The sequence below is a fragment of the Phodopus roborovskii genome, unplaced genomic scaffold (assembly GCF_943737965.1).
Source record: "Phodopus roborovskii unplaced genomic scaffold, PHOROB, whole genome shotgun sequence".
Taxonomy (NCBI): Eukaryota; Metazoa; Chordata; class Mammalia; order Rodentia; family Cricetidae; genus Phodopus; species Phodopus roborovskii.
The window spans coordinates 11641028-11667243 of record NW_026126598.1 but is presented as its reverse complement, the minus strand read 5'-3'; the positions used below and the strand labels follow the sequence as shown (position 1 = coordinate 11667243).

At 49.5% G+C, this 26216-nt stretch overlaps 2 protein-coding genes across 3 annotated transcripts; both read right to left on the bottom strand.

Moving 5' to 3' along the window:
- Positions 1-2677: 2677 nt before the first annotated feature.
- Cldn15 (claudin 15) lies at positions 2678-10104 on the bottom strand. The gene is made up of 5 exons (XM_051205023.1): positions 9600-10104; positions 5269-5433; positions 3339-3420; positions 3135-3251; positions 2678-3047 (listed from the first exon to the last, which is right to left on the bottom strand). The coding sequence occupies exons 1-5, from the start codon at positions 9814-9816 to the stop codon at positions 2945-2947; spliced, it is 684 nt and encodes a 227-aa protein (XP_051060980.1). The 5' UTR covers positions 9817-10104; the 3' UTR covers positions 2678-2944.
- Positions 10105-11667: 1563 nt separating this feature from the next.
- Fis1 (fission, mitochondrial 1) lies at positions 11668-22986 on the bottom strand. 2 transcript variants are annotated; one of them, XM_051204918.1, is made up of 5 exons: positions 22900-22986; positions 15083-15215; positions 12701-12777; positions 12203-12308; positions 11668-11992 (listed from the first exon to the last, which is right to left on the bottom strand). In XM_051204918.1, exons 1-5 carry the CDS (start codon positions 22921-22923, stop codon positions 11895-11897), a joined length of 438 nt encoding a protein of 145 aa, XP_051060875.1. In that variant the 5' UTR covers positions 22924-22986; the 3' UTR covers positions 11668-11894. The 2 variants fall into 2 exon arrangements, with proteins under 2 accessions (XP_051060875.1, XP_051060874.1); XM_051204917.1 differs by lacking the exon at positions 22900-22986 and adding an exon at positions 15990-16158.
- Positions 22987-26216: the final 3230 nt, after the last annotated feature.

Here is a 26216-nt window from a genome sequence, read left to right as displayed (position 1 = left end):
CACAGACCCTGTCTCAGAAAAAAAAGGGGGGAGGGGTGTTTTATTTTGCTTTGTTTTTTAAAGTTTCCATTGGTCTCTTATAGTTACGTGACCACATAGTGTCTGAAGAAATGGAAATCCAACCCAGCAATCATGCTCAATAGAGTTAAGTGTTCCGTTGTGCAACTCGGCTCAGGTTTTCTGAAAGGAGAAGGGGAGAAGAAGCAGGCTGGGCGGGGATGATGTAGTTGAATGGATGCATTATAGAAAAAAGAAAGGGCTGCTTGGCAGCCCCAGAGGCAGACCCTGGTCACCACCGAGTGCAGCAGGAGACACCTGGTCAACTGCAGCCCCATCCTCTCCTCTCCTCCCACTGGATTAGAGGGTTCTGTCTAGTGGCTTCCTTTTATTTTTTTTTCTTTGATTTGTGTGTGTTGTGTATGTATACATGGTGGGTGCAGATCAACTGTGGGTGTTCTAGTTAGCTTCTGCTGTTAACCTGACCCAGCCCAAAGTTATCTGAAGGAGTCTCAGCTGGGGGACTGGCTGGATCAGGATTGGCACACCTGTGGGACACCTGTGGGATATTTCCAAAACCGCTGATTGATTGGGGAGGGCCGGGCCCACTGTGGGAGTTTCCATCCCTAGGCAGGTGGGCTTCAACTCTACCGATGCTACCGGAGAGGGCAAGCAAGCTGCATCCTGTGGTTTCTGCTGGAGCCCCTGCCTTGTCTTCCCTCATTGATGGATGTGAGCTGGGAATGAAAAGGTAAAGTAAACCCCTTCTCCCTAAGTTGCTTTTGGTCGTGGTGTTTATCACAGCTCCTCCTCAGTCACTTTCCACCTCATTTGTTGAGGTCTTTACCTGTAGGTCACCAGACTCACTAGGCTGGTAGGCCAGTGAGCCCCATGCCACCATACCTAGCCTTTTTTTTTTTTTTTTTTTGAAGAAAACTCAGGTCCTCACACTTGAAATCACTTTACCAACTGAGATCCCTGCTTTGTTTTTGTTTTTGAGCCTGCCCTTTAGTGGCTGAGCCATCTCTCTAGCCTTCCCCTGCTTTTTTTTTTTTTTTAAAGACACGGTCTCATGTTTTCCAGGCTGGCTCCAAACTCACCTGGTAGCTAAGGATGACCTTGAACTCCTCATCTGCCTGCCTCTGCCTCCCAAGTGCTGGGATTACAGGAGTATACCACTCCACCCAGCCTCATTACCGACTTGGTCCCCAGTAGGCCCATGCCAAGCTGCTCATAACACACCATCCCCACCAGCCAGCCATGGCTATACATGAGCTTTTTTATGGAAGATACTGAAGCTTTCCCACAGAAACATGTGTATACCAGGCCCAGCCCAGCCTTGCTGAGCACACTCAGGCTCAGTTGAGACAGACAAGACCCTGGGAATCCCTTTGTAGGATACCATACCATGCCACACAATACCATATTTTGGTGTCTTATTTCTAAGATTTCTAAAATGCCAACATCTGCTGGGCAGTGGTGGCACATGCCTTTAATTCCAGCACTCGGGAGGCAGAGGCAGGTGGATCTCTGTAAATTCAAGGCCAGCCTGATCTACAGAGTGAGTTCCAGGACAGTCAAAGCTACATAGACAAACCTGTCTCAAACAACAACAAACAAAACAAAAAACCACATCCACACTCCTGGGTATCATTTCATTATGAGGTCCTTTCTCTTAACCCTCAAACTTCCATCTATATTAAAAATATCTTTATTAAGGGACTGAAGAGATATCTCAGCAGATAAGAGCAGTTGCAGCTCTGACAGAGGATCAAGGTTCCAGTCCCAACACCCACAGAGGTCAGTTCACAACCACCTGTAATTCCAGTTCCAGGGGATCTGGTGCCCTCTTTTGGTAACTTTAGGCATGTGCAGGCATATGGTGTACAGAAACACATGAAGGCATCTTTTAAAATATCTTTATTAAACCCCAAATCTAGTTCAAACCCACACACAAATGCCTGTTCTGAATCAACTGCTTCTTTGTGAAGCTGTAAGAAAACAGGTTAAGAGTCAAAAGAGAGAATTTCAGCTGGCCAGCAGCATCCCAGCTAGTAATAATTCCCTGAGGTGGGTACCTGCAACATCTTTTGTTAAGAACATGTGCATGCACCTGGGCATTGGTGGCACACTCCTTTAATCCCAGCACTCAGGAAGCAGAGGCAGGCAGATCTTTGTGTGAGTTCAAGGCCAGCCTGGTCAACAGAGCTAGCTCCAGGACAGGCTTCAAAGCTACACAGAGAAACCCTGTCTCGAAAAACAAAACAACAACAGTGCATGCATGTGTTGTTTGTGCCTGCACAGGTCAGAGGAGGGCTTCTAGTGGCCTGCTCTACCATTCTCCACCTTATTCCTTCAACATAGGGTTTCACATTGAACCTGGAGCTACACTGCAAGCCAGTAAACCTCAGAGAGCCCCCCCCCAAACAGCACTGGGGTTACAGGAGTGTGGTCAGGCCCTGCTTTTTACATGGGTTCTGGGGATTTGAACTCAGGTCTTCATACTTGTGTAGCAAACACGCTTACTCACTGAGCTATCTCCCCTGTCTTGGCACACTATTTCACTGGATGAGACAGGTCAAAAGTGGGCAGTCTTGACAGTCTATGGTATGAAAATGAACCCCTTATTTGGCTGCAACTTCATGACCCCTGAAGCCCACCCCAACAATCACAATATACATTTATTTATGCATGTATTTATATGGTGTCACAAGCTGCAGACGCCTCTGTTCCCTTGGGTCCAGCTGTAGGAGGCCATGCGAGTCCCCCCGAAGCTTCTGTTTCTGGGAGAGGCTGGAGTGCCAGATAAGGTGTACCCAGAGCAGGTTATGGAGCCTGGAAATGGTCTGCCCTGAGGTTATTGACTGGAGACTGGTCCGAGGGTCCTGGGGACACTTTTCCGTTGGGGACAGTGGGACAAGAAATGGTGCCCACCAGGCCAGAGCTCCTACACGTAGGCGTTTTTGCCATATTTACCAAAGCTGATGTTGCTTTCATCCGAGGTGGCTCTGGGTATCACGACTGTAGAAGGCTTATAGGGAAGCGCAGCCCTGTGGAATGAAGAGGAAGGCGGGGTCACAGGAGGCCATAGCATGTTATAGTCCCCGATCCAGTTCTCCTCCTACTTGTCCCCTCACCTGGTGGCTGGGTCTTCCTTGGAGGCGCAGCAGCAGGTGGAGAACAGACAGATGCCGCCCAGAATGGAGAGCAGGGAGGCACTCCAGCCCAAGTAGAGGGCAGGACCCAGCTCATACCTGTAGGAGTGGAAGAGGTACGCACCAGCCCAGAGAGGCTGGGCCAAGACCTACCCACTGTCCCCAAGGGCAGGGTTCCTTACTTACTTGGTTCCAACATACAACGGGTTGAAGAAGTCAGTAGTGATGTTGATAGCATACCAGGAGATAGCCACCATCCCGCAAGCCCCTGGAGAAGAGAGTAGAGGATTTTCCGCGGGGCCCGTCTTACAGTCACAACCTCTCAAAGCAAGCGAGCTAGGAGGGGTTTGAGGGATGGGGCATCGTGTCCAAGAGTAACAGTTCCTTTCTTCTGTTCCAGCCTGTGACCCAGACATGTTCAAAGTGCAGCCTTCAGGCCACTTGAGTCCTAGGATATCTTACTCCCTCCCCCAACCAAGACGGTTTCTCTGTGTAATAGCCCTGGCTGTCCTAGAACTCCCTTTGTAGTCTGGGCTGGCCTTGAACTCACTGATCTCTGCCTGCCTCTGCCCCAAAAGTGCTGGATATCTTACATTTTTAAAGATGATCTTATAAAGTCTAGGCTGGCCTTGAACTCACCACATAGCCCAGCATGGCAGTGATCCTGTTACCTCTTGAGATTATAGTCATGAGCCACCACACAGAGTTTACTCAGTACTGGGGATGGGACCCAGGGCTCTGTGCACACTAACCCTCAAATATACTGAGGGACCAGGATGTAGACAAGATTCCCTGGGAGACAAGGAGAGTGGCTATGCCTAGGTAATAAAGATGGTGAATTTCCAGGATGGATGGCTTTCCCTCCATTCTGGACTTGAGACAAAATCCCTACCTTCTGGACTTGAGACAAAATCCCGGCAGCTTAAAACACAGGCCTTGTGGACTTTATTTTTCTCCTGCCAGCTGTTGTCCACAGATGAACTGGCTCAACATTTGAATGCTGGGTCAGGACATGTTACACAACAGTTGAGGGTCCATCAGCCATCCTGTCTTTCTTCAGACTGACCAACTCTAACTACGAAAAGCTCTTCAGATTTAAAAGATCTGCCTTCAGAAAGATACTGGAACTTTGGGCTTCTCTTTGGCTTACCCCTCTGCTTTGTGGAGAGTTTTTCTCTGTGTCTGCTGCATGCATGCGTTTTCTCATTCCCAATAAATGCCTCTCTTCAACTGCTGATTCGTCTGCTGTGTTCATGACTTCTCACCCGCTACCTGTCCTACTTGAGGTGTTCCCTGCCTTTTAATTCCTTAACTGGCAGAGAAAATGAACCTGATCACGACCCCTAGATGGTAACAATACCCAACTTGAATGCCCAGCTGTCCAAAAAGTCTTTCCTGCCGCCAACCTCCCTGTGGGTTATCACCCTTCATCACTTGTCACACTGGCTAAGAGACCTTTCCAAACCTTCAGATTTAGAAAACAGGAAATACCCATCCTGTCTGGATGTTTTAAAATTACGATTATTACTACTACTTATTATTTTATTATTTGTGTGTGGTGTGTGGATGAGTGCAGGTACTCATGTAGAGGTCCAAGGACAACTTTCAGAAGCTGGTTTTTCCCATCCAACCTGGGATCCCTGGATCAATCTTGGGTCAACACAAACTGCCTTGACTCACCAGCTCTGCAAGGTTTATTGTAAAGGAATGTGTGCAGAAATATAATAAGATGGACAGTAATAGGCCATCTATAGCATTGTTAACTCTGTGTGTGTGTGTATGTGTGTGTGTGTGTGTGTGTGTGTGTGTGTGTATACATGTACACACTTGCCCTTACTCTGATCTCCAACCAGTCCTAAGTTTTGGAAGAAAATAGCCTCTCAGGCCTGGCTAAGATTTAACTCATCTGGGAGCAGGGGCAACCCTACTCTTGGACACTGAGTTGTGGTCTAGAGATTTGCAGACAGGGTAGGGAAAGGGGAGAGATGAGCAAGAGAGGGCAGGGGTCAACTGGAAGAAGGTGAGGCAAGTCCAGAGAGCAGGGCATGAGGACAGAGAAGCCAGGAGCTGTGGTGAGGGCCTCCCCAATCTACGCATCCCCTTTGTCCCCCATTACCAGCAAGTATGTGGAGGGCCCCTGCAATGGCCAGCATCTTGGCCTTCCTGGAGAGATCGATGTTCCCCACGTTGGTGCAGCGCAGCCCTACCATGCCTAGAAAGAGGCCCAGGAAGCCCAGGAGGATGGCGGTGATCATGAGGGCTCGGCAGCCCTGGACATACCCTAGGGAGTGCAGGGGAGTGCATGTCAGTCTTTTGTGTCCATACAACCCCTCAGCAGGCATGCTTTCCTACTGGTCTCTTGCACCTAAATCTCCTAGTAACTCCCCTCTTATCCATTTGCTCAACCTTGGCTCCCTCACCCTGCAACCCCTCTTTCCCTGTTGGGGTGCCACTGTTGAAAGGTAAGACCAGGCCTCATGTAGCCCAGGTTGACCTCATACTTGTTAAATAGCTGGGAATGACCTTAAGTTCCTGACCCTTCTGTCTCCACCTCTGCAGGCTGGCATGACCAAGCGTGATTTATATGGTGCTGGGGAGGCAACCCAGGTGTTGCCAAAATTCCTTCCCTGGGGGAATGTAATCATCACAGAGAGCATGGGAGATGATCTCCCAGGCCACATGCCGAATCTCAAACAAATGGTTGGGAGGGGGGACTGGGAGGTTAGGTTCAATGACTCTTCCCATCCCCTCCTTTTCTGAGAGAATGTCAGCAGTCCACAAGCCAGCCTCTGATGGACTCTAGCAAGCAGGGATATTGATCTCATCAGAGCTTTAGGAATGCTCGGCAAGTGCTCTACCAGCTGAGCTACCCCCCTGCCTGCCTGTTTTTGTTTTGTTTTCTTTCTTTCTTTCTTTTTGTTTTGGTTTTTTGTTTGTTTGTTTGTTTTGTTTTTGTTTTCTGAGACAGGGTTTCTTTGTGTAGCATCTCTGGCTGTCCTGGAACTCATTTTGTAGACCAGGCTGACCTCAAACTCACTGAGATCTGTCAGCCTCTGCCTCCCAAGCTCTGAGGTCAAAGGTGTGCACCACCACCACCTGGCTTGAGGTAACTCTTGATCCTCCTGCCTCAGCCTCTGATTTGCTGGGATTACAAGCATGTGCCACCATACTGGACACCATGAACACACTGGGTTGGAGCTGAGTTTCTTCTGGAGTCACCAGCAGGGGGCGGTGATGACTCGGGGCAGACGGTCTAGGGTGGGTGGTTGAGGGCTGGGGAGATGGGAAACCTGGGCCTAGGAACCCATCCCAGTTGGTTCCGCTCATAACCCTTTGGGGTCTCAGTTTCCCTTTTTTTCAAAGATGAGGGAAGCTGCTGGCTCCTCCTGTTTTTTTGATGGCTGCCAAGCACTCTCAGGGACCTTGGATCCCTTTCCCGGGTGGGGCCCATAGCATGGAGTTGAAGGCAAAAGTCTTGGGTGTCTGCCAGGAAGAGATGAACTAGCTTGGAGTTAGAGGTATGGAGGAGGGACAAAGTTCTCTGAGAGGACATTATGACTCCCAGCCACACCTTCCAAAGAGTTCCCCACAATTCTTATTTTTATTTCCCCTGAGATAGGGTTTTCTCTGTGAAAGTCCTGGCTGTCCTGGAACACACTGTATAGACCAGGCTGGCCTAGAAATCACAGAGATCCACCTGCTTCTACCTCCTGTCTATGCCGCCCGAGTGCTGGTATTAAGGGCATGCATCACAACTGCCCGGCTCCCCACCAATTCTTTTGTTTTGTTTTTCCAGACAGGGTTTCTCTGTGTACCTTTTGAGCCTGTCCTGAAACTTGCTCTGTAGAGCAGACTGGTCTTGAACTCACAGAGTCCGACTGCCTCTGCCTCCCTTGGTCCTGGGATTAAAGGGGTGCACCACCACCTCCCAGCTTTCTTTTTTAAATTTATTTATTCTTATTTTATATACATTACTTTGCTTGTGAAGGTGTCAGATCTTGGAGTCTTAACCTCTAAGCCATCTCTCCAGTCCCATCTCCACCAATTCTTAATGTTCAGAGAAAGATGACTAAAGGACTTACAGTATGTGGGTCCAGTGGTTGAACAGTGTTGAGGTGGCATAGGTGTGAAGTCATTAATTGATAGTTAGGACTGGCTTGGTGAGCTATGCCTGAAATCACTACAACACTCAAGAGGTTGAGGCAAGAGAGATGCAGGTTCAGGGCCAGCCTGGGCATCTCAGCAAGATTATCTCAAAATGGAAAATAAAAAGAGAGCTGTCAATGTAGCTCAGAGGTAGAACATTTGCTTGTAATTAACCAGTGAGGGGCTGAGGGGGCTGGCTCTTAGTGGTAGAACACCAACCAGCCTAGAATCCTCCAGAGAGGAACAGATAGTTCAATGGTAAAGTGCTTGTCTAGCATGCATATGGTCCTTAGTTTAATCTCTAGTACTTGGTGCAAAGACAGATAGGATCCCCGTGGGACTCAGCAGACGCAGAGGAATAAACTGGTCAGCAGCCCAGACACAGTGGATTAGAATCACAGCTTCCTCTCCACTTCCTCTGCCTCTAGGCGGGTTGCTTAACTCTGCAGAGTGGCCCGGCTTTGACGAAATGAGGTTAATGATGTAAATATTTCTGAAAAACATAGACGTGCATAGGGGGAAGGGTAATATCCATATAAAAGAAAAAGCTGGATATGGTGGTGCACACCTGTAATCCCAGCATTTTAGGAGGCTGATGCAAGAGGATCTTTAGGAGTTAGGACCAGCCTCGGACGACATAGCTGAGGTCAGGGATCTGAGAACGTAGCAGCGCCATGTCTCAAAACGACACACACAGCCAGGTAGTGGTGCACTACCCAGCACTCCGGAGGCAGGGGAATGTCTGTGAGTTCATAGCCAGCCTGGTCTACTGAGCAAGTTCTAGGACAGGCTTCAAAGGTACAGAGAAACCCTGCCTTGAAACAAAACAAAACAAACAAACAACCCCCCTCCCACTACACACACAAACCAACCCAAACCAAAAACCACAAAAGAGAAGCGACAGGAGCCCTGGAGACCTCAAGGCCTTCTGTCCTCCATCACTCCAAGCAAACTCCCATGAGATTTTCCTCCAAACTCATGTTCTCTTGCGGGCAAAGAGCATCGACACTGTGTAAGCCCTCTCAGGTGTCCTGGCTCTCAGCAAAATACCGTCTGTCCAGCGGGGATACAGCAGGCTTGCCCACATCTATGGTCCCTTCTGGGCACTTACTGCTGAGTCTGTGGTCCAGAACAGACTCCGCTGTTCTAAAGGTTTGGGGTGGAGCACAATCAGAGACCCTGGAGCATGAAACCCTTGCCACTAGGTACCTCAGGAGATTTGGGGAGAGGGAGATGCCAGAGATCCACTCAGACACCCATCACTGCTCAGGGCATCTTCCAGATTCATGGAGCTATTTCACAGCGTTCTCTTTCCCACCCTGGCCTGGCCTCAGTCTCCCACTCACTCATTGCCTGAAGCTGGATTTCTAGAAAATCAAGACCACAGCCTAACGGCAGGAACAACCAGGGAGGGTTCATGGTCATGGACTCAGTCTCTGTAGCATGGGTGAGAGTAGGAAATCCAAGTGGACTCCTTGGAGAAATGATGGCAGGGGGAGGGAGGAAGGGTTGTTGTGCAGGTGAGCAAGCGGCAGGCAATGCAGGTAGCAAACAAGTACCAGATCCCAAGTTGGAGCCGCAGGTGGTAACCACGTTAAGATCCTCAGACTAAACAACAAAAACCACACTCTGAGCCCCAAACGCACACCCGCACACCCGTGTCCACACAACCACCTCTCCAGCATCCACTCAGGCTTTCTAGGAAACTCCCCTGTAGATTAACCGAGCTGTGTCCAGGGCCCTTGAGTTCAGCAGGGTACGTGGACCACAGTCTATGGATGTCCAGTAGAGCTACTGAGGCTGGCAGCCAATCAAGCAAGATGGAGTCTTGGTGTCACTCCTGCCAACCGAGCAAGCCCTCCCCAGAATAAAACGCGAAAATATGCAGTCAACATCCCGTTCACGCCTGCACATTTTGTTGCCCAGAGAGGCCTGATAAGCACCTGTGCACGGGCACCATGATTACCCCTAGCTTGCAGATGGCCAAGATCAAATTCATTCCATCATTCGCCTGAGGCCTGGAGCTAGCAAAGACCTGAATTGCACATGGAAGCTTGACTTAGCTGATAGAGGATCACATATATTAGGGCAAGGAACCATGTGTGACACTCTCCCGTTCCATTCTGGGTCATGCAGAGCTCTTTGCTGCAGCTGCCAGAAATGGGGGCTTCATCTGGATTTTTATCATTATGGTGCCCAAGGCCCGGCCAAAGGCAACCACCTCCACCCTCTTCTCTAGGATTCTCCAGCCGGCCACCCAACCTCCCTCTGTCCCCTAGAGGCACCCCTCTCACCCCATACCAGAGAGGGCCAGCATGGAAGGGAACTCCCAGCAGTTGGAGACTCCCAGGGAGTCTGTGGCACAGCTATACCATAGGTTCTCAAAGATGGTGTTGGTGGTGATGACGTTCCCGTGGACTGTAGACACTCTCCAATAGCTGTTTGATAGGGTTATCCCCAGCATCAGCAGTCCCAGGGCAGACATGAAGAAGCCGAAGGTCTCCACAGCTATAGACATGCTGGGATGCAGGTCCCCCAAGGGGGCTTAAGCCCCAGGGATTGGGATAGAGGTGGCACCTTCAGGTGAATTCTGGGGGCTGTGGCTCAAAAGAGATGTTAAGAGAGTCCGAGGAGGGAGAAGAGTAACCGACAGCCCATCCAGCTGCTATCCCCGTCTGTCTTCCTTCTGGAGCTTAGGTCTGATTGTCTCAGTCCAGTCTCTGGGACTCTGCTTCCTGGCAGGTCAGTGGAATGAGCCAAGCCCGCTCCGCTCAGCAGCTGTTGACTGTGATGGAGGGAATAAACGGGCCAAAAGTCCACCCCCTCCCCCGGCCTAGCCCGGGACTCCCCGCCCTAGGAGGGGGGGGAGGCTGGACTTAATAGGAGACTCAGGGATACAGCCAAGGAGCAGCCCCCAGGGATCCATCAAGAATCCAGGGGAAGTGGCCTGTCTCTGACTCAGCTGTCACCAGGGTCAGGGAAAGAAATTAGAGGGACAAAGGGTTTTAGGTAACTGAGAGACCAGAATGTTGAGAGAAGACAACTTTCAGTAGGCCCACCACAGGCTTCCATGATGGATTAAGAGATCCTGAGAACAACCTAAACACTGAAGACCCCGGGGTTGGGATACTGAAGTCTTCACGGACCGTGAAGGTTGATTATGGGGTGACAGGAGCTCTGGAATTAGGCCATTGGGGTTCCCACTAGACTCCAGCATTATCAAAGGGCCCTGGGCTTGAATTTTTGGCTCCCAGCCTTGTTGACACAACATTATTGACTTCTTAGGTTGTAATGGGAGTTGGGACCACAGATCACAGCTCCCGGCACACTCCCATTGCCCCAACGGTTGGTAATTGCCCTGGATCTGAATGCCGCAGGGCTGAGGTGAGGCCACTGAATGCTACCTTCCTCCAAACTTCCTGAACTTGAATTGTCCCTCCCAGAGCTGACCTTTGACTCTTTGGTATTGAGTTTGATCTTGCTGCCAAGGGCCCAGGGGCCCAGAGTTGGAGGATGGATCACAGGCCTAGGGCATGATTCTGGTTAATCTCTCTACCTATCCACTCACTGGGAACTATCACCAGCTCTATTAATTAATTCTGATAAATGGCCCTCCACTTCAACCCTGGCTGAGCATAGATTTCCTTCTTGGTCACTCCTCGCTTGGCAAGCTGGCATCAGGATTCACTGTCAAGATTACGTGAGACATAGCTATACCCTCTGTGGCCCCCAACCCCCCTTTTCCAGTATCAGGCTCCTCCCTGTTCCCCTCAGGTACCTCCTCCCGCTTCCTAGCAAGCCTGGCAGGGGCTGTGGAATGACAAGTATGCAGGGAAGCCAAACAGGCCCACGCAGAGCCTGGCACAACAGGCGTGGAGTGAGATCCCTGCCTCCCATCCCATAGGCTGGGATTGGGGTATCCTGTCTGCAATAACCCCCAGGGCCCCTGCCATCTTCACAGAGCTTCCTCTCTCACATCCATGTCCCCTTAAGGAGAAGGACTGGGTAGAGGAAAGGGAGGGGGTAGGAAGACAAAGGAAGGGAAGGGTGGAGGTTTTTGGAGGAAGCCCAGTGGGGGCCCCCTGCAGTGGAAAACTCCCAGGCAGCTTAGTGGGTCAGAGGAGACCACAGTCATAAATCCCAGGCCTGCTGTTCCCTCTGCTGTCCGATGTTCTCTCCCAGGATTCTGGGGCGATGGAAAAGCCATGTCCTCCTAGCTGTTCCCTGTTCCTGCGTTGTGGATTCAGGATTGGGGAGGAAGGAAGGGTGTGGGCTGGGATGCTGGCAGAGGAACCTGGAGGGGGGTAGTGGGGACCACAGTGCACCCAGTGAACCTGCTCCTCCCTCAACAGAATCTCCGACACAGAGGTTCCCAAGCCACAGCCCAATTTTATTTACACTCATTGCGAAGCATGACTTAGGGTTAGACAACAGGTGCCAGGGGATGGGAGGTTGAAGGTCACAGAGACTGTAGAGGTGGACGACAGGGTTGGTTGGGGAAGAAAAGGAAAGGCATTGGTGAGGATGGACAGGACCCTCTTCCAGTGTCCCCCAGGCTCCCAGGTGCGCCAGGGCAGAGAGCAGGTGAGGCTGTCTTCAGGATTTGGACTTGGAGACAGCTAGTCCAATGAGTCCAGCCAGCCCGGCCACACCCAAGGCCATGCCACCAACAATGGCCATGCCTACTAGTCCATCTGAAAAAGGAAAGAGGGAGCCTGTGAGCAGATCAGTCCTGCCCCAGGTCCCCTGACCACACTCCCCTCCACAGGAGAGGAGTTCCTGTGCCCGGAGTCTGGGGGTTAGGACTCCAGAGACCTCTGCGGGGGTAGGTTTGACAAAGGACTGTGTGGGGGTGTTCCCCAGGGCCCCGGGCACAAGGGAGGAGATGTCCAGAGGTCTGTCACCTTTCTTCATGGCCTTGTCAATGAGGCGCTCCAGCTCCTTGGCCTGGTTGTTCTGGGGCTCAGTCTGCAGCAGTCCTCGTACATACTTCAAAGCCTTTTCATACTCCTGCAGCAGAGGAAAAGCGCACCCCACATCGCATGCTCTTCATGACGCCGCTCTTGCCGGCCCCCACCCAGGCCGCCCTCCTCTGGCCCTGGCTCATCCTTCCTCCTCCACGCTCGCTACGGCCCCGCCCCACAGAGTAGAGTCCACAAGCAGCCCAGCTGTGGGGGGGTGATAAGCTGGGGGAGATAACAGCTACAGGCATGGGGCTGCACCTCAACCCTGATGTCACCATGGTCCCCACACCCCGAAACTCTCTCATCTTCCCTTAAGAGTCCATCTTGGAATCACTCTATATCCATGCACTTACCGTGTAGCCCCAGCCCACTGCCCTTTGCTGCCTGGGGGGGACTCAAGTGGAATGTGCATTGGGAAGAAGGGCTCTGCAGCCTCACCTTGAGACGGTAGTTGCCCACTGCCAGGTAGAAGACATAATCCCGCTGTTCCTCTTTGCTCCCTTTGGGCAACAGCTCTGGAGGGGGGCAGGGGGAAGATGGAATTTCTCTCTTTAAATTTGTATTTTATTTTAGGTGCACTGGTGTTTTGTCTGCATGTTTGTCTGTGCGAGGTACTGGGATCCTCCGGAACCAGAGTTACAGACAATTGTGAACTGTTATGTGGGTGCCGGGAATTGAACCCAGGTCCTCTGGAGGAGCAGCCAGTGCTCTTAACTGCTGAGCCATCTCTCCAGTCCCTGGATTCTCTTAACACTGTGTGCACAGGTCCTGCCATGCTGACTCACACTAGGATCCTGGGAAGGTCACTGTCCTAGGCCTCCATTATCAGTTTCTATCACCCTCAGCTTTCAAGTCACAGCCGGGAGCACACTGAGCCTGCCAGACACCTGTGGCGGATGCAGGGAATGGGTGATCCAGCCTGCACTAATAGATGCCATCCCTATTGGCCAGCTAGGGGGTCTCACTGCAAGGCTACCTCCTGTCTGACATTTGCACCCCCTTTTTGTGTCATCCAGTTGAGGATGGCCAGAGCTTCTAATCCTGCTGCTGCCACCTCCTGAGTGGTTGGTACAGGACCACACCTGGTTTATGTGGTGCTGGGAGTGGAACTGAACCAGTGTCTCAGGCACTCTACTGACTGAGCTTGTTTTTTTCCTTTCCCTGTGTAACAGCCCTGGCTGTCCTGGAACTCACTCTGTACACCAGGCTGGTCTGAAACTCAAGAGATCCACCTGCCTCTGTCTCTGAAGTGCTGGGATTAAAGACATGTACCACCACAACCACAACACATTCCCTTTTAACTCAACTTCCCTGAGTGACCCTCACCTGACTATTTCTCTCTCTCTCTCTCTCTCTCTCTCTCTGTGTGTGTGTGTGTGTGTGTGTGTGTGTGTGTATGTATGCAGGCTAGGGGTTAAGATAGGGACTCAAGCCAGAGGTGGTAGTGCACGCCTTTAATCCCAGCACTTGGGAGGCAGAGGCAGGTGGATCTCTCTGAATTTGAAGCCAGCCTGGTCTACAGATCGAGTTTCAGGACAACCAAGGATATTTAGAGAAATCCTGTCTTGAAAAAAAAAAAAAGATAGGGACTCACTATGTATCCCAAGCTGACGTCTGAGCCTCCTGTGCACTAGAGTTATAGGTGTGTGCAACCATACTTTGCCACTAAGTAGTTTTGCAATGTTGAGACCGTCTCAGTATCTGTACTGTGTACCCAATGAGACTTAAATGAGACCACTTTTGCTGTTGTGTCCTATTTATCAAGAAATCTGAAAAATCAGAACTGATCAAAGTAGGGGGGCAGTATTTGCTTTTACAAAGACCCCAGAGCTCATGGAGCAGCTCAATTCCAAGCACTTAAGTGGCTGAAGCAGGATTTAGAAGTTAAATCTCCCTGAGTTATATAAAGACCGTGTGTGTGTGTGTGTGTGTATATATATAAACTAAATGACATAGGCATCTCTTCTTAGTACAGTGCTGTCCTAATAGCCTTAGGAATTATCCCCAACGTGTCCCTTTAGATTCCAAAATCTACAAATGCAAAGGCCCTTATATGAAATTAAGCATCATTTGCACAGAACCCAGTTGTATTCCCCAAAGATGTTTTTTTGAGACAGGGAACTCAGGTAGCTCAGGCTGACCTCGAATATTATCAGTATAGAGCTGACTCTGGCCTTGAGCTCCTGCCTTCATCTCTGCAGTCAATGTTCTACTACTGAGGTATGCCCTCATGCCTCTACCTGTGGAGTTCTGGGATCATATATCCTCAATATCACTAGCCCCCCCCCCCAGATATTTTAAATCTCTAAAACTTTTAAAATTGCTGTTGTACAATACAATGTAAATGCTATATTAACAGCCACTAATAATTGAAGAAGACATTTTTTGTGGACATTGCGTGTGTGGTATGTAGGAATCGCTGTGTGCAGATAGATGTACATCTACTCCATTCCCTTGAGAAAGGGTTTTCCAAGAACCCGGGACTAAGATCATAGCAAGCAAGCCCCCGGCAATACTTCATTGCTATTCTCTATACAGGTACTTGTGGCCACACTCAGCTTTTCCCATGGGTCCTGGGGATTCAAATTTAGGTCTTCGTACCTGCACAGGAGTCATCTCCCCAGCCTGAGACTATGTATTTTTTTCACAGCATTTTCCATCTGAATGAATGTTCAGATGTTGAAATTGGGGATACAGAGCATCGACCTAGTCTTTTGCTGCTGTGAATTTACTGATGGTTACTGGTGGCTATGAGGTGAGGGTTCCATGTTGAAAAGGATCCTAGAGGGGTGAGTTCAAGGGGATCCAGCAGCGCCTTACCCTCCAGGAGCATGATTCCTCTACGGATGTCGTCATTGTATTTACTTCGCACCAGGCACCAGGCATACTCAAACTGTGTGCTTTTGGATACAGAGCCAGCTGCCTGCTCAGACTGAAATTTCCTTTCAAAATTCTGTCATTAGAGAGAAAGGGAATCATTTAGAAACAAAGGGCGTCCAGCGTTCTCCAGCTGAACTTGGTTTCTAAGTGCCAGTTAGGCCACACTTTCCTCCTGTCTACCACCTTCCTTTTGTAGAGCTTGGTACCCAGGCTCTGTATCTTCCCCTCAGAAAGTCCCTGCACCGGGCCCCTAGTGGTACCAAGTGGAGATGACACCTGGTGGCAGCTGCGGGCACTGCTCTGGGACCAGCTGACCCCAAGTAGGTGAACAGTAAACATATTGTCACAGCAGCTAAATGACCTTCCCCTCGGCCTTCGCTTAAGGTCGCTGGTTCCGTCCCACCCTACTTTGGGGGGGGGGGGGCTGTGGAGGAGGGCTGGGTCTGTCTTACCTTAATTCTAGAAGAGGAAAGAAAACACCGCTACAAGGATGAGGGCTAGCATGCAGTGAACCATGCTGGACTCATAATAGCAAAAGCTTACGCAGGTGATTATGCGACCTCATCGCTTGCACAAGTACCCCAAATTCCAACTCTGCATCATACTTAACCCCCTAACACGCCAGGCCTCAGGTCTGAGTTGCCGAAATGCTGGAAACTACAAATCCCATCAGGCCCAGGGATACAGCGCAGGTTCCTACAAGAAGCAGGACACCGCAGTGGCTGCTGGGAGTAGTAGTTCGGTTTCCCCGGCAAGCCGAAACCAGCAGTGTTCGGCCTCGGTCAGTTCTCCTTAGGAACTGCCATTTCCAATTCTGCCATCCTCCTTCCTCTTGCCCAGGCCTCACCTTCAGATCCTCCACAGACACCAGCTCGTTTAGCACGGCCTCCATGGCCACCGCCCCTGTAAGTCTCACACTAAGGTCTCTACTGGGCCACGGTCTCCATGGTCCAGCAGCAGGGGCGGAGAGGCACTTCCGGCACCGACCTGTGGAGGCCCCGCCCCTTCCCTCTGTGCCGGGGGTCGGAGGAGGTGCTAGCGCTGAAGTTGGGATCATGTGGTGTTTTCTTTTTCTTTTTTTTTTTGGACTCACCTGATACCCTAGATAGACCCTATGTACTTCGAGGACCACATTATCCTGGGGACCAGTCTAACAATCCCTCACTGTGCCAGGTATGTAGAATCCTGGAGGGCATTTATCATTAATATCTGCAACAAACTCCGAATGGATACCGAGGGCCTTGGCTTACAGGCTGCAAGAGGATTTGGTAACCACCACCACCCCCTCAGCCCCCCCCCCCCCCCCCCCCCGCAGACTTGGGGCACATGATCACAGTGGACACTCACAGGAATATGAAGAAAAGCTGATAGGGCAAGAGCCACAGTTCAGGGGTTAAAGGTCCATAATCCTCTTGTAGAGGAGCCAAGTTCAGTTTCCAGCATCCACACTGGCTCCCAACTGCCTGAGATTCCAGCTCCAGGGGATGCAATGCTCCCTGGCAGCTGCACTCCTGTGCATATACCGTCATGCAGACACATAGGCATACACACACTTAAAAATAAAACGTAAAAAGTTAATCCCTTGCGGGGTCAGACCTTTCCAATATAATTTAGCCAAACCATCTTCTTGGTGTACCTGAGGATTATACCCAAGGCCTTTAGTCTGAGGAGGAGCAAAAGGCAAATGCTAACCTCTGGTATTTTAGTATTACGTTCATCTGGACTCAGCATGCTTTTCTGTTGGTATGATTTTTGAGATGGGGTCTTACTGTATTACCCTGCCTTGCCTTGAACTCTGAGATCCACCTGCCTCTGCCTTCCAAGTGCTGGGATCAAAGTTGTATACTGCCATACCCAACAGCCCAATGCATTTTTGTTGAATGAAATATGAAGAAAGCTATTACCAAAACCCTTTTTGTGGCTGCACCACTTTTACTTCCTCCCTCCCTTCCGTGTGTACATGTTCCTGTATGCACGCATGTGAAGGCCCCCCAGGCAACCCTGGATAGCATTCACAGTTCATCACCAAAGGAAGTCAGGACAGGAACTCTAGCAGGGTAGGAACTTGGGAGGCAGAAGCTGAGGGCATAGAGGATGCTGCTTACTGGCTTGCTCAACTTGTCTTCTAATAGAACCCAAGACCACCAGCCCAGGAATGGAATCACTCATAATGCACTGCCCCCCCCCCATCAATCACTAATAAAGAAAACGCCTCACAGCTGGACCTTATGGAAGCATTTTCTCAATTGAGGGTCCCTCCTTTCAGATGATGCTAGCTTGTGTGTCAAGTTGACAGATTAGTCAGCACACCCACTGTCCCCTGCCCTATGATTCTGAAACCCCCAGTGATCACAGGTCCTTTGCAAGTGCAGCCCCTGTACTCTGTCTAACCCTGCCCCTTGCTTTTTGGCTGATTAACTGATTCACGATTAAGTATTTCCTATGTGCTGCTATTTAAGTACAGGATTGGCGTTGACAGAAATTCAACTCCTGTCCTCAAGCATCTTACATTGGGGGACATAAAATAAATAAAAGCAGAGTTGGGAATGGTGGTGTGTGCCTATAATCCTAGCTCTTGGGAGGTGGAGGCAGGAGGATCAGTAAGTTTAAGAAGATCATCCTTGGCTACATAGCAAGTTCGAATCCAGCCTGAAGTGGACTTTGTTGGAAGCCTGACAATCCAAGGCTTTCTCAGTGGCCTGGCTAAAAGGACAAAGGGGATGTTAGTTCTCTGTTATGGTCCAGGAGTAGACTTGGCAAGGTCTGAGGCCAGCGCCTGTGCCTTGAAGGAATGAAGACTGCAGTTTATTGGCATTCTATAATTTCCCTTAGGCTGTGTCTGCCAGTCCTTGAGCAGATCTATGAGGGTTTCTGTATTCTCTTTGCCAGCATCATATGATTTAGCTCTCTGCTACTCTGGCCCATTCTCCCCTTACAAATACCGTGTAAGATGCTGTATTTCTTAATAAACTTGTTTAGCATAAGTCATCAAGTTAAGCAAGACCTCCTGGTCCCAGCTATCTGGTGTCTTTATTTCTCACCCCCAGTCTTGCCCCTTAACACCTTCATTTCTGTGGGTTCAGGTTAGGACACTGTTTTTAAAAAAACTAAAAACTGATGCCTTTACTCCCAGCACTCGGGAGGCAGAGGCAGGTGAATCTCTGTGAGTTCTAGGCCAGCCTGGACTACACAGCCAGAGCTACAAAGAGAAACTCTGTCTCAAAAAAAAAAAAAAAAAAAAAAAAAAAAAAAAAAGGAAGGAAACTAGCTAGAGATGGCTTACTAGTTATGAAAACACTCTGGCCAGGTGTGACAGTGCAGGCCTCTAATCCCAGCACTTGGGAGGCAGAGGCAGGTGGATCTTTGAGTTTGAGGCCAGCCTGGTTTACAGAGTGAGTTTCAGGACAGCTAGGGCCATGTAGAGAGATCCTGTCTCAAAACACCAAAATAAATAAATAAAAAGAAAACAGCCTGCCCTTCCAGAAGACCTGAGTTCAGTTCCCAGGTCTCAAGTCAGATGGTACATATATCCACATAATTAAAATAAATCTTTTTAAAAATGAAAAGCAAACAAAACTCAAGACATTGTGACAAAGTGAGATATGTGTGTGTGTGTGTGTGTGTGTGTGTGTGTGTGTGTCTTTGACACAAGACTCTTAAGATCCCTGTTTTTTGTTTCTCAAGACAGGGTTTCTCTGTGTAACAGGCCTGGCTGTCCAGGAACTCACTCTGTAGACCAGGCTGACCTTGAACTCAAGAGTGGTTCTTGATTTTTTTGAGGCAGGGTTTTTCATTATGTAGCCTTGGCTGGCCTGGAATGGCCTAAGGTAGCCCAGAATAACCTTAAACTCACAGAAATCGACCACCTCTGTCTCCTAGGTGCTGGGATTAAAGGCATGTGCTACCACACCCAGATAAGATCCATGATGGGGGTCATGGGAACATCCCAGTCCTGAATCCTTTGGAATCTTCTGGAAGATGAGGACAAGTCTCATTCTCCTGTGGAGCTTCAGGACAGGGCTGCTCACAGAACACAGTCCTGATGAAAAACTTGGAACTCTGTGTCTTACCCACGCCTCGTTCGTTCATTCGGGGTGTGAAGCCACCATAAAAGGCTCTAAAGGCAGCTTAGAGCCTCTGGGTTGGTAATCACGTGGAAATATCATGAAGGCCGTGCATGAAGTACCCTCTCTCCCTACGCTCAGCCCATGCACCTCTCCTAAGAAGCCAGAGACGGCGGGTGCTTCCCCCAGCCTCTCAGCTGTTTCAGCTCTTTATCCACCCAGGAGCTCTCAATCTGAAAACTAGCCACTCAGGAGGGCAGGCGGCAACGAGGGACCAGTGGGGCCATCTGAAGCGGGCGGAATCTTCAAGGACTGAGCTCTAATTTGTGGCTTCAGGTGCTAGCACAAGAGAGACAGCATCAGCACTGACTTGCAGACAGACCCCAAAACAGGGTCCACAAAGTGGAGAACCACAGGGGATCTGGAGGAGTAAGAACAGAACCCAAGTTTGTGTGAGATGTTGAGAGGAGAGACATCGCTTTCTCCTTTAAACGGGGGCTTGGGCTGTAGCTCAGTGTGCAGGGTGTTTCCCAGCAAGCACGAGCCTGGGGCTTGGGCCTTAGCCCAGAAAGATGGCTCAGTCAGCAAAGGCGCTTGCTGCTAAGGCTGATGACTTGAGTTTGGTTCCTGGGACCCATACGGTAGAAAGAACCAACTTTTACCAAGTTGTCCTCTCACCCCCACATTCAGACGGTAACACGTATGAATCCTCCTAAATAAATGAAAACACCACCACCAAATGAAAACAAAACCCACACTGTAATGTAGGGAGCTGAAAGAACAATGAAATGCTACAGGGAAGGTACCAAGGAAAAGCAGGCTGCTGAAGAAGCTCAGTGATGCTCTGGAGGGAGCAGAGCCCTGGCACAACCACAGGAAGGGATGAGCAACACAGGCAAATGGGAGGGTGTTCCAGGCCGGCAAGGGCAAGAGCATACTGGACCTGGATGTTGTGAGCCCCAAATCCTAGTTACTGTGGGAACAGGCAAGAAGCTCACAAGTACAAAGCACACCAGAGTTATAAGAGTGAATCCGAGGCCCAGAGAACTTTAGTGAGACTCTGTGTGTGTGTGTGTGTGCGCGCGTGCGCGCGCGCATGCATGTGTGTGCCATTTGTACATACGGAGGTTAGAGGAAAACCTGCAGGGCTCAGTTCTCTCCATCCACCACGTGGTCTTGGGGATCAAACTCAAGTTGTCAGGCTAGGTAGCACGCACTTTTACCTGCTTGTTCTAGTTAGATTTTATTGCTGTAATAGACTATAACCCAAGAAGGGTTTACTTGGTTTATACATCCTAAACATTGTCCATTACTGGGGGAAAGTAGGGCAGGAACCTGGAGGAGGCAGGAGCTGATGCAGAGGCTGTGGAGGGGAGCTGCTCACTGGCTTGCTCCCCATGGCTTGCTCAGCCTGCTTTCTTATAGCACCAGGACCACCAGTCCAGGCATGGCACCACACACAATGGGCTGGGCACTTCCACATCAAAAGTCAAGGAAATGCCCCATAGACTTGCCCACACGCCAAACTGACGGAGCCATTTTCTCAACTGCAGTTCCTTCTTCCCAGGTGACCCTTGCTTGTGTCATGAGACAAAGAACTAGCCAGCACACCACTGCGCCATTTTACTAGTCCCTAAGTTTGTAATTACTCCTTCACTGCCACTAACTATAGAGGCTTCACCACAATGCAGGTTAAGGGAAAACTCCAAACAGGCGAAGCAAGTCTGTGGGGACTGTTGTTGTTGTTTTTTAAGGTGGTTCACTACTAAAATTACTCTCCAACACCATCACCCCCAGTTCTCCTGAAACTGAAAATCTGATTTCATCCTCATCACTAGTGGCTCTGCTTGGTCTGTGCTATTTTTCAGTGTGAAATCAGCCACTTGTGCTGATGATGGGATCGATTCTGGCCTCCTGCCTCAGCTTGGGAGGTACATGAGGGCAGGATCTATGCCAGTCTGCTCTTACCGAGCCCAGCTCAGTGCGTAACATTAGTAGACAAGCCATGATTGTTGAGGGAACAGACTGCTGTCATTACCAACTTTAAAGACAATTATTTTTCATTTTGTTTGCATGGGTGTTTTGCCTGTGTGTATGTATGTGTCCCACATACAGGCCTGGTGCCCTCAGAGCTCAGAAAAGAGTGTTGGACCCCTTGGAACTATAGTTAATAGATGGTTGTAAATCACCATGTGGGTGCTGGGAATTGAACTTGGATCTTCTGCAAGAGCAGCAAGTGCTCTTAAACTACAAGCCAACTCTCTATCCCTTCATTGTGTGTGTGTGTGTGTGTGTACGCGCGCGCGCGGATGCGCATATGGAGGCCAGAAGCTGACATCCAATCTCTTCCACTATTGTGCCCCAACCTTATCTTACAAAACTGGTCTCTGTCACTGAACCCAGAGTGTACCCACTAGACTGGCTAGTTTGCCCTGAATCCATCTACCTCTTCTCCTCCCCCTACCATTAGGGTTATAGGTATGCACAATCAAATCTAGCTTTAATGTGGGTGTGATGGATCTAAACTCAGGTCATCAGGCTTGGCAGCAATTGCCTTTATGGCAGAGACATTTCACCTGTCTCCTTTGTATATGTACAAGTATGTATGTATGTATGTATGTATGTATGTATGTATACACACACACACACACACACACACACACACACACACACACACACACACGAGGCAGGGTCCCAATAGCAGCCCAGGTTAGCTGTGAAGCCCTTTTTCTATTGCCTCCACTTCCCAATTTGGGACTACAGGCACGCCCATCTCCATGGGACTTTCTAGAAAGTTAATGTACAGTAAGTAAGATAATACACAGTTAGACACAATATAATTTGGCTAAGGAATATGCTCACTGGGGAAATGTTCAATGAAGGGGGACGAAAGGGAAAAGGCAGGCATGAAGATACTCGTCTTGCATCTTCTGAGAGGGAAACCAAAGGGAATGGTTCTATTAAATGATACTACAGGGGTCTTAGACAACACAGGCATATTGGTTTCGGACCTGTAAATGGGAATATTCAAAGAAAGACAAAACGCTCTCCAACTTTGGCATGAAAGGGCAGAAACATCGAAGGTTGGTGAGACTAAATCTAGCTGTGGTCTCTATCCTGGGCTCTGGGTCCCTCCCTTGAGCCCATCAGACGAAAAAAAAATTCCTACCAGGACTCCAGCTTGGTGCTCTTCCATCTTTCTGTTACCTTTCCTCTACTTCTCAGGTGCACCGCTGGGCAGTAAGTTAAGATATCGTATCAAGAGTAAAGCCACTCGCACTATTTATTAAGCAGCTACTACATGCAGGCATTCTTCTCATGCTAAGTAGGATAGAATCCATAGAAGTTACACTGTAGTGTAAGAGACCGGAGAGCTAACGAAGACATATTATATAATCAGGCAGTTCCTGCTTCAAGCCGGTCAACTCAGTCCAAGCAGGCCTCGCACCGGCCTGGCACTACATTTCATGGTCAAAACAGGGGCGCTGATGTCCTTATTAAACACCATCTAGAGCCGAGTGTGGTGGGTGCATGTCTATGACCCTAGCGCTTGGGAGGCCGAGGCAGGGAGATTCCTGAGTTCCAGGCTGGCCAGGGCTACATGGCAAGACCTGTCTCAGAAAAAAAGAAAAAAAAAAAAGCTACTCAAGATAGTGTTTGAATGTCTCTACCCTCAGGATCGACCCCACTTACCCTTGCAGCTCCATCTCTGGGCATCCACGCACCCTGCACCCGAGGATGGTCTCATGACAGCCTCCTTTGGTTTATCCATAGTCCTCCATCCCGCACCGCAGCCAGGGCTAGGCCCAAGGCTGTCCTATACAGGCACCTTGGGGGGCTATCCCTGACCACGCAGCAGCCCTGCAAACCTTCATGCCACAGCCACTGTGCCTCGTTCATCTTCTCTGTCAAAGGACAAACCCCTGAGGGCAGCCTCAGGGTAGAAGGAGTAAACCGGGAGTTATGGAAAGCACGCTTGAGACCTCTCTGGGAGCCTGAACTTCCGGGTGGCGCCTCGGCTGGGGTTGCTCTAGGAAGTGTCTCGGTGGTCTGGAGGACCGGGAAGCTGCTTCATTGGGAAAGGGAAGGCATAGAGTCTGCGCAGTGCTGCCCTCCGCAGGGAGGCGGGACCGAGCGGAATCAAGGGCGGAGCGAGAGGACAACACTGGCCAGTGAGCTGAGGCTGCTTCACCAGAGGGCGTGGCGACGCGAGGAGGGCGGGGCACGGCCGGGCGCTGGAAATAGAGTCTCTCCATCTACTGGATGTTTTAAAGGTTATTTTTACAGACCCGAAGATGGCTCAACCGGTACAGGTACAGGGCCAAGCCTGAAGTCATGAGTTCGATCCCCGGGGCCATGTGGTCAGGGGAGAGCTGACTTATTGCGAGTTGTTTTGGCCTCCATACATGTACCTTGTGGTGCGCGCGCGCATACACACACACACACACACACACACACTAAATAAAATGTAATATAAATTACTTATTTTAAGTCTCTGTGTGTGTGGTGCATATGTCTGTGAGTGCCCGTGGAAGCTAGAGGCCAGCCTGGGGTTTCTTCGTCAATTACTCTCTTTAATTTTGAGATGGTTCCACTATGAAGTTCTGTCTGGCTAGGGATGCCATATGTACAACAGGCAAGCCCCCAAGTCACAGAGATCTGCCTGCCTCTGCTTCCCCAGCGTTGGGATTAAGGGTGTGCATCACCACACCTGGATCTCCACCTTGGTTTTTTGAGACAGGTTCTCTCACTGAGCCTGTGTCTGCGTTTGATCGATGTGACAGGCATCTCCAGAAGCCAACGTGTTCTTTGACCAGAGCAGCTGAACACAGTCTCTCCTTGGAAGTGGGATTTTGTGATAGGCACGGGGCCCTTGGGGTTCTACAGGATGGAGCCCTCTAACCTGGGGTTCACCTAACAGTCTGCCTGACTGGGGAGCCTCAGGAATCCTCATCTCTGCCTCCAGCACTGAGGTTACAAATACCTGCCACACTATGCACGGCTCTTTATGTAGACTCTGGGCATCCAAACTCAGTTCCTCATGCTGAGTGACAAGTTCTTTACCAACAGAAGCCATTTCCCTAGCCCACAAAAACAAAAAAACAAACAAACAAAAACAAAACAAAAAAAAATAACGGATTATACATGGAGATAATGTCACACAGGTCTTTGCAATGAGAGCTAACAGGCAGTTTCCTACAGTAACTAAGAGACCTGGGGCTACTTTTAGAGGATTTTGTCTTTTTTACTGTAAATTACTTCAAGCTGTCATCACTTGCTTTCTGGCTGGGGCCCTTTTGCTCTACCAGTCAACAGGAATGGTGGTCAGGCAAGGAGAAGTTCTTTTGATGTCGATAGACCCAGAGCTCTAAGCAGTGAAAATCAGGGGCCTGTGGCTCCAGATTTTACAAGCCAGTGACTTTGGCTGTTAGCTTAGTCTGGGGCTATTCTGGGCTCTAACCAGCAGAGCCGCTGCACTTGGGCCTCCTCCCTTTCTTCAGAGCCCGCACCATGCTGGTGTGCCATGTTGCTGTCTGTCCCTGGAATTAGTACTTGTTCTAGTCAATGCCTTTCCTCTAACAACCCATCTCAGTCCCCTTGCTCTGATGTCACCAGTTCTCTGGCCTGGAGACTCTGAAACTGAAAGGATGAAAATACAGCCTAACTCTCTAATGGCCACTAAAAGTTAGAAAATAAAAAAATGCCCATCAGCATGGATTTAAAAATCACCCTACCTGCATGCAATGCTCAGGAAAAAAGAAAAACACATGAAATACCTTGGTCACAATGACCAGTTTCTGGAAATTATTATTATTATTCATAACCACCTAGTTTCTGAAGAATGTTGTTATCCACAATAACAGTCTGGGAATTGTTATGGGTCATCCTGTCTACAAATAAAATTAATGACTAAAAGAGACGGGACTCATGGCAAGAAGGGAAAACTAGAAAGAACAAGTGTGTCTGCCAATAGATATAGATAACTCCCTGACTGGAGAGTACATTCTCCCAGCCGCTCAAGGACAAGGCCACTGAGCCCGCTGGTCGTCGAGAAAGAAAACCCCCTAACCTTGCAGGTGCGCTAAACAATCCCGCCTTGTAAAAACTGTACTCTTTTCCTAGGTACTCTGTAACCTAGGAAACATTATTAACCATCCAAATTTTGAACTATCCCATGACCTTGCTTTTAGGCCTAGTGAAAATAACAGGCTAGCTTTCAAATTGGCCTTGTTAGCTTTGATGTAAATCCTATAAAAGCTATCTCAATTCTGCCCTCGAGGTCCTCAGTCCTCTACCCCAGCATGGCGTACACTGTGGACCCCAGTGCACTTGGAATAAAAACTCCTCATGCTATTTGCATCAAGACGGCTTCTTGTGAGTGATTTAGGGTGTCACTCTTCCTGAGTGGGAGTGTGAAGGTTCATGCTCTGCAGGTCTTTCAATACCTTGGCTCTTAAGGCATAACAGATCACCAAAGCTCCCCCAGTGACTGGGGCCTGTGTTTTTGTTTTTTTTTTTTTTTTTAAAGATTTGTTATTTAATGTGTATGTATGTGTGCCTGAGTGTATGTATATACACCACATGTGTGCAAGGCCAGAAGAGGGCATTGGGATCTCTGAAACTGGAGTTGCAGGCAGTTGTCAGGGGCCAGGTGTGGGTACCAGGAACCTGTTGTGGAATATTAGCTTAAGATGTGTTACATCAATCGAAATGAGGGAGGAGTGAAAATAAGAACTAAGGAGCCAAGACCATGATGGGGAAACCCACAGAGTCAGCTGACCTGAGCTAGTGAGAGATCACTGACTCAGGTCTGACAAATGGGGAACCTGCATAAGACCCAACTAGACTCCCTTAATATATCTGTGACAGTGGTGTGACTGGGACAACATATGAGGCCACTGGCAGTGGAACCAATATCTAACACTCATGCACAAACTGACTTAGCAGAGCCCATTCTATATGGAGAGATACCATGCCCAGCCTAGACACAGAGGTGTGGGGATGGAGAG

Bases quoted from the DNA above. Each gene is read 5' to 3' on its own strand.
- Cldn15 (XM_051205023.1), bottom strand. From the start codon at position 9,816: ATGTCTATAGCTGTGGAGACCTTCGGCTTCTTCATGTCTGCCCTGGGA. The intron at 3,421-5,268 runs GTAATGGGGGAC...TCTCTTCTCCAG, and splicing joins GGCCCTCCACATACTTGCTG to GGGCTTGCGGGATGGTGGCT. The intron at 3,048-3,134 runs GTGAGGGGACAA...TTCATTCCACAG, and splicing joins AAGGAAGACCCAGCCACCAG to GGCTGCGCTTCCCTATAAGC.
- Fis1 (XM_051204917.1), bottom strand. From the start codon at position 16,034: ATGGAGGCCGTGCTAAACGAGCTGGTGTCTGTGGAGGATCTGAAG. The intron at 15,216-15,989 runs GTGAGGCCTGGG...CTCTAATGACAG, and splicing joins TGTCTGTGGAGGATCTGAAG to AATTTTGAAAGGAAATTTCA. The intron at 12,309-12,700 runs GTGAGGCTGCAG...CCTCTGCTGCAG, and splicing joins TGGGCAACTACCGTCTCAAG to GAGTATGAAAAGGCTTTGAA.